This window comes from Elephantulus edwardii, unplaced genomic scaffold, assembly GCF_000299155.1.
Source record: "Elephantulus edwardii isolate Elephantulus edwardi_28Jun2011 unplaced genomic scaffold, EleEdw1.0 scaffold00146, whole genome shotgun sequence".
NCBI lineage: Eukaryota > Metazoa > Chordata > Mammalia > Macroscelidea > Macroscelididae > Elephantulus > Elephantulus edwardii.
This window is the reverse complement of record NW_006399896.1, coordinates 7,417,953-7,437,556: the sequence shown is the minus strand read 5'-3', so window position 1 is coordinate 7,437,556 and position 19,604 is coordinate 7,417,953. Positions and strand designations below refer to the sequence as shown.

Below are 19,604 nucleotides of genomic sequence, written 5' to 3'. Positions count from 1 at the left end.
AGGGAAGGAGGGACAATCTCCTCCTGTACCAGTCAGATCTGATTTGACGGTACACACACACACACACACACACACACACACACACACACACACACTCCTAGCTTCCAAGGAGAGACTTGGTTTCACCCTCTTTCAGACAGACCCATTTGTTTTCTTGGCGATCTATGTTCAAGACTGTTCTCCAACACCATGAGTTGAAGGCATCGATTCTGCATTAGCACAATAGTCTGGGTTTCCCATTGTTTGCAAAATTATCCATAATTTGTTATAATCCATAAAGCTGTTCAAATATTCCTTTCCTATCCTTTGAGTATCCTTTGTACAATTCTTTCATTTCCAACATAAATGAAGTCTTTGCTCCCCCCACCTGTTACTAATAATTTCAAAGAATTTACCATTTTTAAATGTTTTAAATTCCATTGATCTCTACTCTGATTTTTAGAAACTACCTTTTTCCCCCCCTTGTCTCAGGTTTACCTTGCTCCTCTGTTTTCCCAAGGTGGATGCTTCATTATTGATTTTTTAATTTCTTTTTTTTCATACATATGTTTCTTTTCAATGTCATCTTTTAAAAATATATATACATTGCTATACATTTCTGCTTAAGCATTGCTTTTGACTTTGTAGGATTTCTGATTTAGATTTGTTAAGGGATGTTTTAGGACTGGCTCTATTGTTGGTAATGTTCCATGTTAGTTTGAAAAATATAAATATACTGCTGTTGTTGGATGAAGAATTCTGTATATGCCTATTGGATCCAGTTGTTTGTACTGTTCATCTGTTCTGAGTTTTTCCTCTACTGGTTCAGTTAGTGAAAGCAAGCTTTTGGTGGGTCCAACTACCACAGCAGGTCTATTTCTCCTTGTCGTTCCATCGGGTGCCTCCTGATGGATGTTGATCCTGTATTGTTAAGCATGCACACATTTAGGATAGTTATTTCTCCTTGGAGAATTAAAAAATCATAATGCATTTTTTTGGTCTTTGATTATATTCTTATCCTGAAATCTGCTTTATCGGAAATTAAGCTACTTTCAATTTCTTTTGATTAGTGCTGGTATAACTTTCTCCACATCTTTTTATTTTTATATGTAGACTTCTTATAGACATCAGTCAGGTCTTGTTTTTTAATGCACTTTGACAGTATCTCTTTAATGGTGTATTTAGATCATGTTTCATTATCAATATAGATTAATACTTATGTGTGACTTTTCTATTACTTTCCTTTTTCATCTTTATTTTGCCTTTTCTGGTTTTAATCGAGTATTTCAACATACTTCCATTTATTACCTTCATCAGCATATTAATTATAGTTAAATTTTTTACCAAAGAATTTTGCATGGGTAGTTATTAACATCCATTTCAAATTACTCTAATTTTCAACTAACACTCAAACTAAAGCTCCACCATTTATTCATGTATCCCCAATCGCTCCCTGCCATACTTACTGCTCTATTAAGCATTTCTTTCATCCATAGCAACTTAACACACTGTTGCGAATGCTATTTTGAAAGTCATTAGATCAAGAAGATGATTTTATCTTACCTAAATTTCCAGTTGCTATCATCTCTTTGAAGAAATTCTTGTAACATTTGTTACAAGGCTAGGCCCACTGGTGAGAAATTCTCTCCACTTGTCTAAGAAAAGTATTTCTCCTTAATTTTTGAAGGATACTTTTGAGGGGCTCACACTTACTTTCAATTGTGGGCTTCTGAACTCATTTCACAGGTGTTTCTCTGGTATGGTGTTTTTCTATCCTCCTAAGCTTCCGGGCAACAGTTTGCCCTGTGACCTCAATTCTGTGATTGGTTTAAGAAGAGTTTTTTATTTAGTTTGTTCAGTTGTTTTAAAAATTGTGAGGTGTTACAACTTCATCTTTATGAACAGAAGATATCTATATAGATAGATATAGATATATAGATATATACAAACTCTGGTTTTTCAGTGAACCCTAAGTTAATCTGGCCACACTCCCCAATCCCCCAAACTACCACCACCAGTTGATGCTGATTCTGCTTTAAGGCAAATTGTGCCCACAGGGATATCAGCAGCAGCCTGTTTTTTTGCTAGATCCCTGGGACTTTGCACACTTCCCACCCTTCTCTTTAGCAAAAGCACGCTAAGTTTCCATGTGGCCATGATCGCTTCATTTGGTAACTCCAAATGATTTTGCAAAGGGTTTTTATCTCTCTAGTTATCAGAGACATTGATGTATAGTTTGCATTTCCTTTACTGCCACTATCTTGATTCTGGTATCATTGTAACATTGGTTGTACAGATTCAGTGAGAAGTACCCCACCCTTGTCTATTTTCTCAATGAGTTTTGTGAGTAATTTCTTCCTTAAATGCCTGGGAAAATGCAGGAGGCAAGTTATCCAGGTTTGAAGTTTTCTTAGTGGGAAGATTTTTAACTAAAAACTTGCTTTGACACAGAACTCTTTGGGGTATCTGTTTTGACTGACTTTTGATGGCAGTATTGTTGCTAGTATCATTGAATCAGCTATGACTCGTAGCAACCCTATGAACAATTGATTGAAATTCTGCCCTATCCTGGGCCATCCTCATCATCTCTGATATACTTGAGCCCACAGACACAGTTACTTTATCAATCCATCTTTCTGAGGATCTTTCTCTCTTTTGCTGACCTTCTACCTTTCCAAATATGAGGTCTTGGAGAGGATCAATAATTTTGGTAGTCTTTACAAAAATGTCCATTTTTTTTCTACTCTCAAATATAAGAGCATTTTGTTGGTATTATTATACTTTGCTTTTGTAATGTTTTCTCTTTAAAAAATTCTTCATGGTAATAGATTTCTCCTTTTTATTCTCCCATTCTATCTGGCAAGAGGATTATAAATTTTTTCAATCTTTTCCAAGAATCAGATCTTTCATTGATTTTGTTTTCCCACTTCCTACATAGTTTTAAAAAGCTGCCTTTATCTTGCTTGCTTTGGTTTTGTTCTTTTTCTAGTTCTTAAGGTGGAATCTTAGACAACGGATTTTTTTTTTTTTTTAAGTATTTGGTACCATAATTTTCTTATATTCTCTTGAGCTGCATTTATATATTTTGGTATGTTGCATTTTTATTGGCTTGATTTCTGACAACTTTCTTTGTGATTATTTTTGACAGTGGTGTCTAATTTCCAGTAACTTGAGGGACTCTCCAGATATATGTGCTAATAGTTTCTAGTTTCTTTTGCATGCACAGAAAGCTTGTTTGAAATTCTTTCAAATTTGAGACTTGTTTTAAAGGCATATAAATGACAGTACCACATGATCTATCTTCATGAATGTCCCATGTGTACTTGGAAAAAAGTACCTAGAATATATTTTTGAACACTAGAGTGCAAAGCATTTTGTTAGTTCATAAAGTGTTTGATATGTTAATACGCCATCTCAACAACCTTATGAGATGGTACCTGTTGTAAACTTAAGTCTTCATATCAGATTAATCATTACATTTAAATAATACCCTTTGTCCTCTTCTTTTCCGTCACTTTGTAAACTGAATGTTGGTTTGCCTGTAATTTATGACTGGTATCCTTTACGACCATGTTTGAGTTAAGATGCAGACAGTGTATGCTATCCTTATATGTGATAGAGGCTCATTGAGAGTTTGCATCTTAAGAGTCAGTTAGGCCTATTCTGCTCAACAGTCTGTAACCATGGGCACAGTCTTAATTTGTACTTTTAAAGACTTTATATAAAAAAAATAATGCAAACAATACTGTTACTATTGCTGTTGGGAATATTAGGGTCCATACACACTTTCATTTTAAGACTGTCTTTGACAATGTCTGGATTCCTTTCTTTTCCATCTATCCTTACGAGTTCCTAGGAACCCGAGAAAGAGGAAGAGGCTGCTATGAAACTAGGAACGGCTCTTCGCTCTTGCTGGGATAAAGACATTCCCAGGCCTTGAACACCTGTGCCATGTGTCACAAAATGGTATGCCACAGAAGAACCTATAAACAAACTATCAATAAATCAGAACAGTTAGACAATAGAAAAAGATATAGTTTATTATGTGTCTATTATTCCTATTAATAGGACCTGAATAAGAAAATTAACTTACTGGAATCATTGAACATATATATATATTCAGGGATTAGAAGCAAACATAGTAGTGAAAACATAGTTGAGCTCTGTTAACATGCAAATTATTTTTCCATTCAACAAATATTTGAACATACTTGTACCAGGCACTCTGATAGTATTGGGGGAGATGGGAGTGACTATGACAGACATGGTCCCTGTCCCCATTGTGGGAGGAGCAGAAGCTACTGCTGAAGAACTGGATCAGAAAGGTACTGGGTGCAGGGGAGCAGAAAGGTATGTAAACCCGGCCTCTCTGACGTCACCTGAAGGAGGAGAAGTTACGGATTAAAAGTGGGAAATCAGGGTGTTGAAAAGAGGGAGCAACCTCCGAGGAGACCTTATCATTTTAGAAATATTTAGTCAGAAGAAATCCTTAATTTTGTGCTCTTGGTGAATGTCTAACATTTATTTTGTTTTCTAAACTCAGCTCAAGAGGAATTGAGTGACATTGCAATGTCTGATTTCTGAGAGTACATTAATGGAAATCTTGATAATGATTAAATAATGACGCAGGTCAGGCTTGTTGATGCATTTTATTGTGAGGTGGGGGGAGAGTCTGGTAAAAAACTAGAAAATGACCATGGTGTAACAAGGAACTTAAAAATGAAGAGTCAGATTTGTAACTTACATACATGAATACAGGAACAAATTGGCACAGAAATGTTAAACATTGTTCCCAATACTGTGTACATATGGTTATCCTAATTTGGCTTACTAAGGAAATGAGAGTTTTATGGTTAGGCTAATCTCTTAATAAAACTGCAGAGCATCATGCTATTAGTCACACAGTGAATTTCAAAATTTAAGAGTTTTATATTAAAAACTGGGTAAAGGTAAAATGACTTGATTGTAGTTGTAAAACTAATACATTCCCATTTAAATTCTGTTCTACAGTCCAAGGCAAGTATAAATGTTAACATAACACTGTTAAATCAAATCTCAATGCAAGAGAACCAATTGCATCTCTACTTTAAATCTTATCAACTTTCCAAATTTTCATACTAAAATATATTATTGTATTAATACAAACTACAGTATTATACACTACACTGTGTAATAAATAAAGAAATATAAAAATAAGACACATAAATATAAAAGTTTTCTAAAACTAAAAGTACATATGTCAGTAAGAAGGGTATTAATACTGCCAGGTTTGAAGACATACAGTACAAAAATGTTGCACAGATCTATAAACTAAAAGAAATAATAATACTGATAGGTAAAAATCAGCTAATGTTGTTAATAAATTGGGTCCATAATAACTAACATTTGGAAACAGTTATGAGCCAAATAACAATGACATGTCCATGTTCAAAATGCAAGTACATGGATAAAGCAGATTAGAAAATTTCCCTTTCATTACTGTAGAGAAATTCTGAAAGTCAATGAACACAAAAGGAATATGGAGGAATTAGAGGGTGAAATGTCCCAGTGTTTCGGTTTCTCTGACAGAGTCAGTGGTTTTAACTTTTATTTTTGAATTTTGATACCAACAAACAAATCAACAAATGCTAGTTATTGTAGGCCACACATTGAACAAAGGCGAGTTCTCAACTCCAATGCCTTCGAGTCGATTCTGACTCACAGCGACCTCTGAGGGTAGAACAGAACTGTCCCTCTAGGGTCTCCACGGCTGTAACTCTGTACGGAAGCAGACTGCCACATCTTTCTCCCGCGGAGCTGCTGGTGGATCCAAACCACTGACCTTCTGGTCAGCAGGTGAACACTTAAGTGCTGGGCCACCAGGGCTCCTAAAGGCGGCTTAGAGCCTTGAAAATACTGATAAATGGCACTTACAGCACACAGGTCTTGCTTAAGGCCAAAGGAGATAGAAAGCTTCATATCACATCCTTCATATTTGTTACCACATACGCAAACACAAGTACGAACACTGATTCCGACGACGCTGCTGCCTCGCCAGTATTAACACTGTTAGTCCCTGCAATCAGAACTCAATGACAATCTTCTGAACTACATTTTGAACCACATGAGTAAGAAACTTCAGTTTTTCTATCTGCCACTTTCTTAAGGCTAACAATACACTTTAAATGATAATATGCTCTACTATGACATCTAAATATTAGAAATCACTACCTTCTAGGCTGAATTTAAAAAAGGTAGTTAGCACGGTTTGGAACTGTATTATACTTCTCTGTGAAGGGAATTTTGTAGTGCAGAAATTCTCACATTTTAAAAAACATAATAAAATACTGAAGCGGATTTAGCATATGTTTACCAATAAAAAATTATAAAATTTCTCCCAATTGTACAGCTCAAGAATAAACCAACTGAAGAGTGATAATACTGATAAAAATGAAACAATGCCAGATGCTTATCTAATTGATCAGTTTCCTGTTGCATCTTTGCGTTCTGAGTCACTAAAGTTTTCTAATCTGCTTCATGTTACAAACTTGTTCTAACTTTGAAAACTGCATGAAAAATTACTAGGTCTGAGGTTCAGGCACACCCGGATTTCTTTTTTTTTTTTTGTATTTTTTAAATTTTTACTTTACACAGTAGTGAACAGAAACCACAGTATACAGGTTACTGGGTTTCCATGAAAGTATGTATTATATAGAACAAACTTCATTACCAATCAGAACTTATTTTCCTTCTAGGAAAAAAAAAACCCTATTAGGCTTCGTTTGTTTTTTCTTCAGACACGTGCTCGCTCTTCTCGTTGACTTTTTGTTCTATGCAGCTTGCCTGATTTATAGCTCTGTCATCCTTCACAGCACCCTCCGGTTTGGCTTCTCCTCCCTCCTCCTCTGCCTCTTCTACTTCTTCTTCCTCTGCTTCTTCTTCCTCCTCCTCGTCATCCTCCTCCTCTTGTGGTTTTTCACATTCTTTTTCTTCTTGCAGTTCTTCCATCTCTTTGTCCTCCTCCTCCTCTTCCTCCTTGTCACTGTCTTCATCCTCTTCCCTGGTCAAGCTCTCTCTCTCATCTGAGTCGGCCTGTGAGGGAGATGCCCTCGCACCAACATGCTCGCTCGTGAGGACCTCTGGTCCTACCTCCTCCGGCTCTGGGCCATCTCGCTCCTCGGCCTCCCTCTTGCAATAGGAGTAGCGGTGATTCATGTGTTGAGAGTAAGACCCAGAGTGTGAGAATCGCTTTCCACATTTGTCACATTGATAGGGCTTTTCTCCAGAATGTAATCGCATGTGCTCAATCAAATGGTGTTTATGTTTAAATGCCTTTTTACAGATTCCACACTCATGAGGTCTTTTACCTGCAAAGTAAAAATACAGCTATGAATTTTTTAAAAATATATATGTTGTTGTTAAGTACCAACTGTTTGCAAACCATAGCTCTAATTCACCCAGGGGGAGATCTGCCCATCTTCCTCCTACAGAGCAGCTTGGAGATTTGAACCATGTGCCTTTGGGTTGTCAAGAGTAGCTCCTTAGCACTAGGGCCACCATTTCCAGGAGAATATTTAGTTTATAGGTCTTCTTTACAGATAAGAAGGGCAGTAAGAACTATATGAGACTGAAATGCCACAAATACAAGGATTATAACAACAGGAGTAAGGAGTTACACTGCCAACTCAAAGGCAGGCGGGGTAAACTCCCATAGGACTGGTGGGTCAGCTATGAATGCAGTTCTGTCTCCATGGCAATGACTTTAACTTTCATAGTCAAAATGGCTGAGGGTGTAGTCAAAGACAAGCAAGCAGAGGGCTAAAAAGCTTACCATAAGCCAACAGGCTTGCAGAGAGACCCAGGTTAGAGAGAGGTCGTGAGGTAACTCGAGTCAGTTCTGACTGGCTTGAAGAAGCCCATCGGTAACATTTTCAGACATTTTGCAAGCCACTGCTCTTACGCTGCAAGCTTGCAATCAGCCACAGAGGGAACAGTTAAACCAGGGACATCTGCAAATGGCTGTAAATCACAGCTCTCCCCTACTTTCCAGAGCCAGTTGTTAAAATTTGCCAGCACAGCATTAGATAGGAGTTAGCAATGTCTTCTGTAGCTGGCTAGATAGTAAACAGTTTTGGCTTTTATAAGCCATATGGTCTCTGTCACACAATTCTGTGGTGGCATAAAAGCAAGTGCACACAAATATGAAAATGAGCAGCCATGACTGGGTGTCAATAAAACTTTATTATGCACACTAAAATTTCACTTTAATAAAATTTTTAATCATAAAAACTTTTCTTCTTCCTTATATCCCAATCATTTAAAAAATACAAAACCCTTTCAGAGGTCATAGGAGGAGACTTACATTGGGCCTGTGGGCCATAGTTTGCTGATCTGAGCTAACCTGAGGAATCTGTATTTGTGGTAGAATTACAGACTCTCAGAGTTGGAAGTGATCTTAGAATCGCATAGTTCAGTCTCTCAGGCAAAACTAAATGCCAAATACCACAAAAGACCTGCTTAAAATCTTTAGGTGACCAGCCTGTGACTCTTAAGGACAGCATTTTGCATTCTTATTAATCCATGGAGTACACACCCACTCATGGCAAAGCACTGGATTTCCGGGGCTGCAAATCTTAACAGGACTGGACTGCTTCATCTTTCTCACAGTGGTGGCTGGTAGGCTTGAACCACTGACCTTTGGCTTAGCAGCCCAACATGTAATGCTTTATATCACAGGGAATCCTGATAGAATTCCTAATTAGGCAGTTTTTTTCTTTGATTTTGTTCTTATTTTATTATTAGCAAGTGGTCCCCAATTTTGGATACTTTATCTTTATTAATAAGGCCTTAGCCTTTTTAGTTATAACTTTTATTTAAACTATAAAAATATATCCTCACTTAAAGAATTATTAAAGGCACATCCACAAAAACCAAAAATTAAAAACCAAAGGCACTAAGGAGTAAGAATATGGAAAGCCAAAGTTCTAATTCTGACATAAGGACATTTGCTTTTAATTTAGAAATTTTGTTTTAGTGTATCACAGGAATTTTACAAAAGAATAATATATTTATTTTTACTAACATACCTGTGTGTTCATATTTATGTCTAAGTAATGAGCTACTCTTTTGGAATATTTTATCACACAAATCACAAGCATACATTCCATTTTCTGTTTTTCTCATTTTCTTTTTGGGTGGCGTAGAATCAGAATCATTCTGATCCTCCACATTTGATACTCCTTCTGAGCTAGTGTCTTGTCTTTCATCCTAAACAGGGAAAAAGGAGTAAGGAGAATTAGTTGAATATTAAAATGAATTAATTTTAATATTAACATGATATTTAAATAAAAGTATGGGTTAAGGAAATACTCTGATTTACACTTTCAACAACTTTGTCGAAGCAAGCACATTGCTTATCAAGGCAGGTATGCACACCATGATGATATGCAGTAGTTGATAACAAAGTTGAGGTTGTGAAATATAGTTACAACTTTAGCAGTAATATAAGCTATTAAAATTAACTAGAAAAAGAAATAGGAAATGTGTAGTAACAAAATTTACTTGGCTCCATATGAAAAAGTGGCATAGAGTTTGAACTTAAAAGTTTAATAATCACTAATTCCTAAAGGCATCATTTAATTTCCTGTTTTACATTCCAAGTCTCACTAGGCAAAATTAAGATTCTGCTTATTTAAAAGTGATCTTTAAATGGCACTGTATAGGACAGTTTCAGGATTCAGCCTCCAAGGTCTTTGTACAATTCCCCCTCACTACCTACTCCAGCAGTCTGAGCTACTTTTTCCCTAAAAGGTGCAAAGGTACAAGATGGGGAAAAGGGGGGAAATAAAGAAACAGAAATAGAAATAATTTTTAACAGAAATATTTACTTGTCAAACTGAATCTCTAGAATGTCACTAGAATAATTTCAGGTATCTGGGAAATAACTGTGAGCTAGAGGTAGAATAATCCTTGCAGTTGAGTCACTAAAAAGATTCAAGTTTTTTCTAGAATCTTCCATTCTATTGCCTATAAGCCCACAAAGGTTCCTCACAATACTGCTTATGGCTTTGTAAGGGATGGCAGAGGCAGCCATTTGTCTTGGTCATTTGTGGGCTACCAATGGGTGGTGAAATAACTCAAGTGTATTTTCATCATTATTTGATTTAATATATAATTAGATGAAATGTTAGCAGACAGTTTTCCACTACTTAAAGGCATGCAAAACATCCTACATAATAAAACAGTAGAATTCACTGGCTATATAAAATCATGTTCAAGAGAAATTATAATTCTAATCAGTAGCTATATTGAACAAAAACCCACCAATACACATTTGAGCAGGACACTGAAATTGGTTTTAGCAGCACTTATTTACAGAAAATAACTGCATACTTATTATTATTATTATTATTTTGACTCAATCAGAAATTAATGCAGAGAAAAATGTAGAGATATCAAGGTTAGTGACATACAGAAGTTTAGGCTTGCGAAGTAACACACCTACCAGTCACACAAACAGCTCTACTCAAAGCTGAGTGCACCACAGAACAAGTTTTTTGCTTTTTAAAAAAAAATTAATTAATTAATTAATTTTCCATTTCAATGAACATCTACAGAGATTTTGGAATTCCATTCATTCACTGTTGCACCCCTCTCCCCGCCCACCCCATCTCCACCCCTCCCCCAATGTGAAGGAGAAAAATGTATATATAAATTCACAGCCATATATTATACTATAGAATAATTATGTCTCAACACTGCTTAATGTTTATAGCTCATGAAGAGATCAGTAAAAACTTACTAGATGAGTTCTTTTTATACTTACTGTTTGTTTCATTATAGCCTTCTATAAACAGAGGTGCTGGCATATAAAAAGTGAGAGCTATGGCTCCCGGTGAAATGTTTGTGAATAGGAACTTATTTCCTGTTACTAATGGTCATAATCAAGGCAGAAACTATTGTATAATGTCAGGAATAGAACCATAAACACATAAAATCGTATCAGTGAATTTTGCAGAAATTTTTTTTTTGGCTCTAGTTTCACACCATTTAATCTTTATGCATCATTTTCACAGAACAGCCCTTTAAACTTTCGTTGACAGCTATCCCTTGGATTATTAAACACTGATGCCATGATGCCACAAAAATTATAGCAACCATCCATGTGTCCTTTTAAAAATGAAAGCGGGTAACAATGCGCTTGGCTCCCCTGTGACTGATTTTCTTAGAAAATGTTAAGGGAAAGTCAAAGGAGCACCCTCCTGCTCAGGTTTGGGCAGCAGGCCTTACCTGATTTCCATTTGGCTGAATCACTTTCAAAGGTGGTGGCTGCTCCTGGACGGCAGGGCTAACTGTAGTTGAGTACGTGTAAGCTACCTGGGGAATCAAGATAGTTTGCTTATTGGCAGCTAGTGCTCGCAAGCACGGAACACTGTTCTGGTCAGCAATGGCCACTATTGTGGGTAACTGGGCAGTGACTGTAGGTATAGCAATATTTATGGGGTTGGCACTTGGTGGGATTACATTTACAACTGGTTCTGAGTCTGTAACACAATTGTCCTTTTGTGGCTCCTTTTTTGTACAAGACAAGTTCAAGGGTTCTTCCTGGACAGAATAAACACTGTTCTGGTAAACACTAGTGATAGATGACCTTTCCAATAACTCTCCCTGTTGCTTTGGTAGTGAAAGATCAAGAGGTTCTACTTGGGGCTCCTCCTGTGCACCCTCTGCTATGTACAAGTAACCCTGTGTATTTCTGGATGAAGAAAGGTTTAGTGGTGATGGGGACGGTGTTCTACTTTCGGAACCATTGACAGTTGATCCCACTGGTAAAACTGGAGATTTAGTTGTTTTCTGAGAACTCTCTGGATTTATTGTGCTGTCTTGGGATTCATTTGTATTTGTAGGTTGAGGCTGATCATTGTTCTTTGCAGGGACAGTGACTTTGCCTGCTTCAGGAGAAGATGGTTCAGGAGACTGCACGGAAATCTGTCCAGCTTGCATCTTTTCAAACCACTTTTTGACTACATCCAGCGGCAGGTTTACTGAATCAGCGATTTTTGAGAGCTCTTCTGCACTTGGTTGTGCATTCAAAGCATAATATGCTTTTAGAAGAGACAAGAGGTTCTTTAAAGGTGGCTGACTGGGAGACAAGCTGCCATCTCCAGTACCAGATGAGACAGAGGCCTCGGGCTTCTCCGCTTCGGGGGCTGGGAGCGGAGGCGGCTGGGCTGGCTGCTCATAGTGCTTTAGTCCTGGAAGTGCATCGAGGCCCCCTGGGCAGTCCTCACACAGAAGGCAAGTGCTGTCGTTCAAGCCCCCTTCAAAGCCTTTGTCCTTCTCAGATTTAACAGTCAGATCTTCTGGTAGCTTTTCACTTTTGCAACTGTTTGTGGGGACTGGGTTTTCTTTTTTCAAATTCTGAGGAACCACTTGAAGTTGGCTAGGCTGCTCCAGACTATAGTTGATGATGATTTTGGTTGTTCCATCTTGATCAACCAAAGGAAGACTGATAGCGGAAATAACAGAATGGCCACCTTGTTGGATGGATGAAGTGCTGATTGTTTCTTGATCTTTGGATGCAAGATTGGCTTGATTATTCTCCAAAACTTGCCTTATTACATTACCGTCTACTGCCACTTTAAGTACATTCTGAATATCACTTAAATTGATACTGATGGGAGACATCAAACCGACTGTTGGCAGAACAACAGCTTGCACCACACCCTGAGGAGAACTGGTTGCCTGTAATGGGGCACCACCACTGAAAACCCCATTTTGTAAAGGGGCTGAACAGTTGATTCCTGAAGCAACCACTATGGGTTTGAACTCATAATCCACAGGTTCAGTTTTAATTTGGTTTACAGAAAGTTGTTCCGGAAGGGGTTTATTTTCTAGCTTTTGCCGTATCTGTGGCCGTGTGGGGCTGCCCGGAGATGCTGACAGAGATGGTGAGGAACACTGAGATGTCTTGAGTCCTGTTCGTGGCCGCCCATTCACAGGCATCAAGCTGATACATTTCTTACTGCTGATATGAGAGCTGTAGGAACCAGAATGGGAAAAACGTTTCTTGCAGTTTGGGCATTCATATGGCTTCTCTCCTAAACAACAGGTGGGGGGGAAAGTATTAGTTGAATTATTATATCTTCAGTTTTTAAAGAATTCATCTACATTTTTCTTAAAACAAGCAGGATCAATTTAAGCTTTGTCATGACTTTTTGTAGAATAATCGCTTTTAGTTTGTCTTACATAAATGTTACAAATACTACTAAAATCCTAGTATGAACTATGAGTGGTAACCAGCAAAGCAGTCTTTCCAGCATATGAACATACCATTCCTGACAGCCTCTATAATTTCAAATATAAATCTAATTTTTATCTAAAATGATAATCGAATAACTTTTTCCTCAGCATTTTTACCAAACTATATAATCTTCTATTTTATAGGCAAAAGTAATAGTTGAGGAGACAAAAGAAAGAACTCTCCAGTAAGACTTCACAAGTGTGAGGAGTCTCTGTCCTTGATTGAGTAAAGCTCCCATATCCGTAATACTTTCTTCAAACGATCTCTACTAATTAGAAGAAAATGTTAAACACAGGTGATGCTTATAAGCCTTGATTATTAAACTATGGTGCTATGTAATTCATGTCTTATCTTGTATGGAGATATAAGACAGTGCACCATTGAGTATTTAAAGCATCTTGACATTTCAATTTTAGTGACAGACTATATTGTTACTAAAAATTTTATTTCTTATATCTATATCTATATATTATATTGTGGAGGAAAAAATGCAGCCTACATAGAAATGATTAGGTAAAAATCACAATGTCAAGGAATTTTCTAGCACAAGCTACTTCCCCAAACTTTCCACCTGTTAGGTGCCATCAAGTGGAGTATGACCTCAGTGACCCTATGCACAGACTTGAATCCAGTTCTGTCCTGTGCCATCCTCATCCTCTCTGATACACTTGGGCCCATTGCCACAGACAACATGCAGTTCATCTTGGGGGCACCTGTGTAAAGGCATTTATTCTCCCTTATCCTTCTGTAGAATATGTTCAGAAGCACTGAACTAAATGAGTTATTTTCATACAAGCCTAATTTTACACTTTTAGATTTAACACGTAAGTATGCTGTTTTGTACCATCAACGCAGAACCGACTCACAACTCATCTTCCAGTGGGTTTTCAGAGGCAGTAAATGGCACAGGAAGAGACTGCCCATCTTTCTACCATGGATTTGAACTCCGTTTCTCTGTGTTGGCAGCACAATTCCTTACCACTACGCCACCAGAGCTCTCTGGTGTGTAAGCAGAGTGCATTATTTATGAACTAAAGGTTACAGATAAGAATTTCTAGATTGTGGAACCTATAGATTCTGGACAAGGTAGAAGACAGTGAGTCTTGTTTATCATTTATCCCCAGCACCTTTCACAGTACAGGTTCAGAAAGGTACGGATGAAACTGCGCCCCTCAACCAGCTTAAAATACATACTTTAAACCCTACAGGGGAATGAATTATCTTTTAAATACTAATGTGACAGAATTAGTGTATGCTTTGTTTTAAACAAGACTAAAAATTTATGTAAGAGCTTAGGGAAAAAAAGCTCAAGAAGTATATATGGAAGACGACTGGTGACAAGCTGCATGAACATCTCTAAACAATCAGGAAACAAGCTGAAGAGACAAAGACCTTCCCCAGAGCAGACAGGGATAGAGGAAGTTTTCTCCTGGTCCTGGTGCCCTGAACTCAGAAGTCTATCCTTCTAAATGGTGAGAAAATAAATTTCTGTTTGTTAAAGTCCCTGACTTGTGGTATTTATGTTATAGCAGCAATAGATAATGAAGACACTGAGTATTTTTTTGGCTGAAGAAAAATGGCTAATTAGAGATCTATGAAATGTGGTAATAACAATTTTTTCTACTCAGTATTGACTGAATACTCAATTAACAATTTAGTGAGGGTGTACTTACATTTCTAGCTTGGAGATTATACTGAGAGGTTGTAGTGTTTAAAATCAGATGTAACCATGAAGTTCGAGATTAATTTTAAAGACAGAGGTAGGTGTTTTGTTCCATTTGATAGAAAAAATTTCCAGGCTAATGCAACTAGGGAGCATTTTTGGATGAGGGATAGGATGGCCAAATCATTTCACTTTGACCACCTATGTGAATATCTGGGGCAAACCCATGTCATTTTCTGGAGTGGTCAGGAGCCCATCTATAGGAGTTCTCTGGTTTTCACTGAGTGGATTGCTGGTGGCATTCTCATCATATCTCAACTCATACAAGTAGCACATTTGAGTGAGTGCTAACATGCATGACTTGGCACGTGACTCACTATTAGAATTGTGTCAGAATACAGTAACAACCTAGGTAATTCTAAGGGAGTATAATTTTGGACCTTGCTCCTGAATACCTATAAAAATTTGGTGAGAAAAAATTCCAGAGGATTGAGATACATACTTTATCCACTAGATACTCTATAAATAATGCTTTGAAAACTATCTGTAATGAAGGTGCAATCAGTATTTTGTAAAATATAATGACAATTTCCCAGCAGTGTCATAGTAAAACAGTTTCTGAGTAATTATTCTTCATTTCTAGAGTTATCTCTGGTAAGAATCTGTGATGAATCATTTGCAGACTGCTACCAGTCCTGGATGACACTTCATGCAACACTGGGTGAAATGCTCCCTCAGAATAAACCAGACCACTGGACTATCAAAGAGCCCTAGACACAGACTATTTCCAGTGGTCATGCTGGAGAAACGCTTATTTTGGAATTTTATTTTGGCATGATTATTCTGTCTTCTATGAAAGAATTTTGTTTCAAACAGACAAATCTCCTGTCAAATTCTGTTATTTTGAAGCTATCACTAAGGATGACGTAATATTTTACAGTTTGTTTTCCTCTTTATGGTGCTTATTATCAGGAAAAGTTGTACATGTTTTCCCTGGCAATTGCCTCATTTTACTTACAAAGACTGTTGGTGTTGTTATGTGCCATCGAGTCATCTGTGACTCACAGGGTCCCTATGTACAACAGCTCTGAACTCTGTCTTCTCCTGAGCCAACCTTAATGTCTTCAACAGACCAACTCCTATTACCCCAGTTACTGTATCAATCTATGTCATCTAGGTTCTTCCTCTCCTGTGCTGTCGTTCTACTATTCCAAATAGGATGTCCTTCTCTAAGGACTGGTCCTTGCTGGCAACATGCCCAAAGTATATGAGGCAGAACTTCAAAATCCCTGCCTCCAAGGAGCAGCTTGGTCTCACCCTTTTCAGGACAGATCTGCTTGTTCTCCTGGCAGCCCATGGTTTATGTTCAATACTCTTCTCCAGAATTAGAACTCAAAGGCATTGATTCTTCTTTTGTCATCCTTAGTCACTGATCCTCTGATGCACAGCAAGTAATTGCGAAAACTGTAGCCTGGATCAAGTGCACCTTAGTGTCTAGAGAGACATCATTGCTCCTCAGTACTCTGAAGAGGTCCCTGACAGCACTTTCCCAATGAAATCTGTCTTTTTATTTCCTGGCTACTGGTATCAAGAGTGTTGACTGTAGAGCCAAGAAAGCTAACACTGTTAACAATCTCAATTTCTTCTCTATCATGATGCTGCCAACTGGCCTGATGGTGAGAAACTTCTTTCTCTTGATGTTGTGCTTCAATCCATTCTGAAGACTGCAGTCCTTGACCTTCTGTAGGAAACACCTCAGGTCCTCTTCAGTTTTAGCAAGTAAGGTTGTGTCATCTGCATACTACAGGTTGTTGATGAGTCTTCCTCTAATCCTGATGCCATATTCCTCCTCATAAAAGTCCAGCCTTACAAATGATCGGTTCTGAATACCGACTGAAAAGGAATGGAGATAGGATGACTCCCTGACACACTCCTTTCCTTATTCTGAACCATGCACGGTTTCCTTGCTCTGATGACTGCTTCCTGGTCCAAGTCTCACATGAGCACACTTAAGTGTTCGGGGAGTTCCATTCTTAAGGTCAGCCACAATTAGTTTGCCAACCAACAAGTAACTTATAATTAAGAAGTTAAAGAGCTGAACAGAATATTTCAGAGGGCAAGCTTGAGAAGACAAAGCTAAGTATTTAAATGTGCAAAGAGCTGGAGTTGGACAATCAAAAGGAATGAACTCGCTTAGTATTTCTTATGCTGAAAGAACTGAACAAATATAGCCTCAGTTTCAATATTTAAGGATGCTATGGATAGAATGTTGAATGATACAGGAAGCATCAAAAGAAGATGGAAGAAGTATACAGTCACTCTGCCAAAAAGAATTGGCTGACATAGAAGAATTTCATAAAATAAGCTGCTCGGAAGAAAGTGACAATAAAACAAGGCCCCTGGAATTGATGGTATACCTGTTGACATATTTAAACAAACATATGTAGCCTTGGATGTGCTCACCAGTTTGTGCTAACAAACCTGGAGGACCTGGCTAATTGACTGAAATAGATATATAGATCTACCCATTCTAAAAAAAGGTGGTCCGACAGTATGTGGAAATTATTGCACAATATCACTAATGTCACATGCAAGAAAGATTCTGCTGAAGATATTCCAAAATTACAGAACAGTACATTACCAAAGAACAACCAGATGTGCAAGCTGGCTTTAGAAGAGGCTGTGGCACTGGGGACATCACAGATAACGTTAGATGGATTTTGGCTGAAGGCAGAGAGTACAAGAGAAATGTCTATCTGTTTCATTGACTAGCAAAGGCATTTGACTGTGTTGGTCACAACAAACTGTGGCTAACCTTGAGAAGACTTACATAGTTTTCCTATTTTGCATGTTTGAAAGAGCCATTTTCTACAAGAATTTAATGGGATTCAGTTAATCATGTTTGCACTATGTCTGTCTTCCCTAACCATGTTTCATTTTATTATATATTTTAAGATGTATAGATAGATAGATATATGTATATAGTAAATATTTACATGATTCCTAGTAAACAATGTTAAGAACAGGACAGTATAGTGAGTGGACAGTGTGGAGACAGCAGGAGTTCTATGTCACGTGATCTGGCTGAATTTGAACTGGTCACTGGCGCAGCAGGAGCCAATTTACAGAAAAAGCAGACCCTTCCAACTTTACTGCAGCCAGGAGCTCCCCACTTACTATGTGAATGAGACTAATGTTTCAATATCACTTCAGGATTCTGAAATTAAATGTCAAGTGCTGTTTCTAGAAATAGTATTTTAATCTGAGAAGCACGGTTTGAGTCTTTGGTTCTCATCTTTGGTATGACCCATGCTTTCACTTCTCATTTCTCTGGGCAGTCTATTCAGGTGGTGCTTATCCTTGGAAAAAGATATGCCTCGAAAGCTTTAGATAAGAGAAAGAAGGAAGATCCTGAATGAAAAGGACTGACAAGATGACTGGAAAAATGTGCTTAAGTATGTCAATTGTGGAGGTGGGGCAGGATAGTGAAGCTTCTGAAGTGTTGTTTACAGGGTTGCTGTCAGTTTTAATTGAGTCAATGCCGCCCAACAACAACAACAACACCTTTGACAGCTTAGCATCTTCTACAGATGTGATCAAAAGCGTTTTTAGGTAATTGTTTTTATGTGCTGTCAAGATGCCTGTGACTCAGAGCAACCCTATGTACAAAAACTCTGAACCCTGCTCTATCCTGAGCCAACCTTGTCTACTACTAGTCTACTCTAAGTGTGCTCTATTTTTCACAGGGCTTTCAAAGGCCTGTTATTTCAGAAGTGGATGGCCAATCCTTCTTCCTTGTCTGTCGTAATCCAAATGCTCAGATTTAGAACAGTGTATGACAGACAAGAATTTTGCAGAAAGAAGCAGATGAAAGAAAGACATCCATATTTGAGTCATGTTGTTATATTGTTGTTAGGTGCCGTCGAGTCACCTGTGATTCATAGTGACCCTACTATGTACAATAGCCCTAACCCCTGCTCTATCTTGTGCCAATACTTCTTATTAAAATATGCTAGATTATCTACTGATTACCAAGTTTGGAGTATGTCACATTATAGTTATTTGATATACCTTAGTTTAAGTTAAAATGCCAATAAAATTCCATTTATACAGAAAGTTGTTACATTTTACATTTTTATCCCAAAGAAAAAACAAAAAATTTCTGTGTAGTTGGATGATGTTATATTTATTTACCAAATATGATATTATATTCAGGATGTAGAAGGAAACAATATATATATATATATATATATTTACCACTGTGGATTCTTAAGTGCTCTTTTAGGTGATGTTTGTATTTGAAAGCTTTTCCACATTCAGTGCACTTGAATTTACGATTACCCCCAGACTGCGTCACTTGTCTCTGTAAGAAAGAATCAGTATTTTTATTCACAAAAAACCTTTAGATAGAAAGTACACTCTCCTAAAAAAATTTGTTTTGCATAAGTTTGATGATTTTGCTCCTTAAAGCCTTCGAACTGTAGAAGTCACTTCAGTCTAACACCTAGAGTTAGTACCGAACAGGATGGTGACAATGGGAAAGGGATTTTGATTGAAGAAAAAAAATATCTCCTTTTCAATTTACTGTTTGGGAATCAGAATGCATTAAGCAGCACAATATTTAGTAAAAATAAGAATCTTGCATATAGATTCAGAATTCAGAGATTTTTCAAATAAATA

The 19,604-nt window shown here is 37.5% G+C and overlaps 1 protein-coding gene across 3 annotated transcripts in view; it reads right to left on the bottom strand.

The window, feature by feature from the left end:
- Window positions 1-6,596: 6,596 nt before the first annotated feature.
- Window positions 6,597-19,604, bottom strand: part of ZEB1 (zinc finger E-box binding homeobox 1) — a 225,484-nt gene continuing 212,476 nt past the window's right edge. The window contains exons 5-8 of one of the 3 annotated variants that reach the window (XM_006894577.1): window positions 19,182-19,287; window positions 11,248-13,058; window positions 9,045-9,225; window positions 6,597-7,325 (exon numbers count right to left, since the gene is read on the bottom strand). In XM_006894577.1, coding sequence (XP_006894639.1) covers window positions 6,730-7,325; window positions 9,045-9,225; window positions 11,248-13,058; window positions 19,182-19,287 — 2,694 coding nt within the window. In that variant the 3' untranslated portion in view covers window positions 6,597-6,729. The remainder of the gene's footprint in view (window positions 7,326-9,044; window positions 9,226-11,247; window positions 13,059-19,181; window positions 19,288-19,604) is intronic. The other 2 variants (XM_006894575.1, XM_006894576.1) reach the window with 2 other exon arrangements.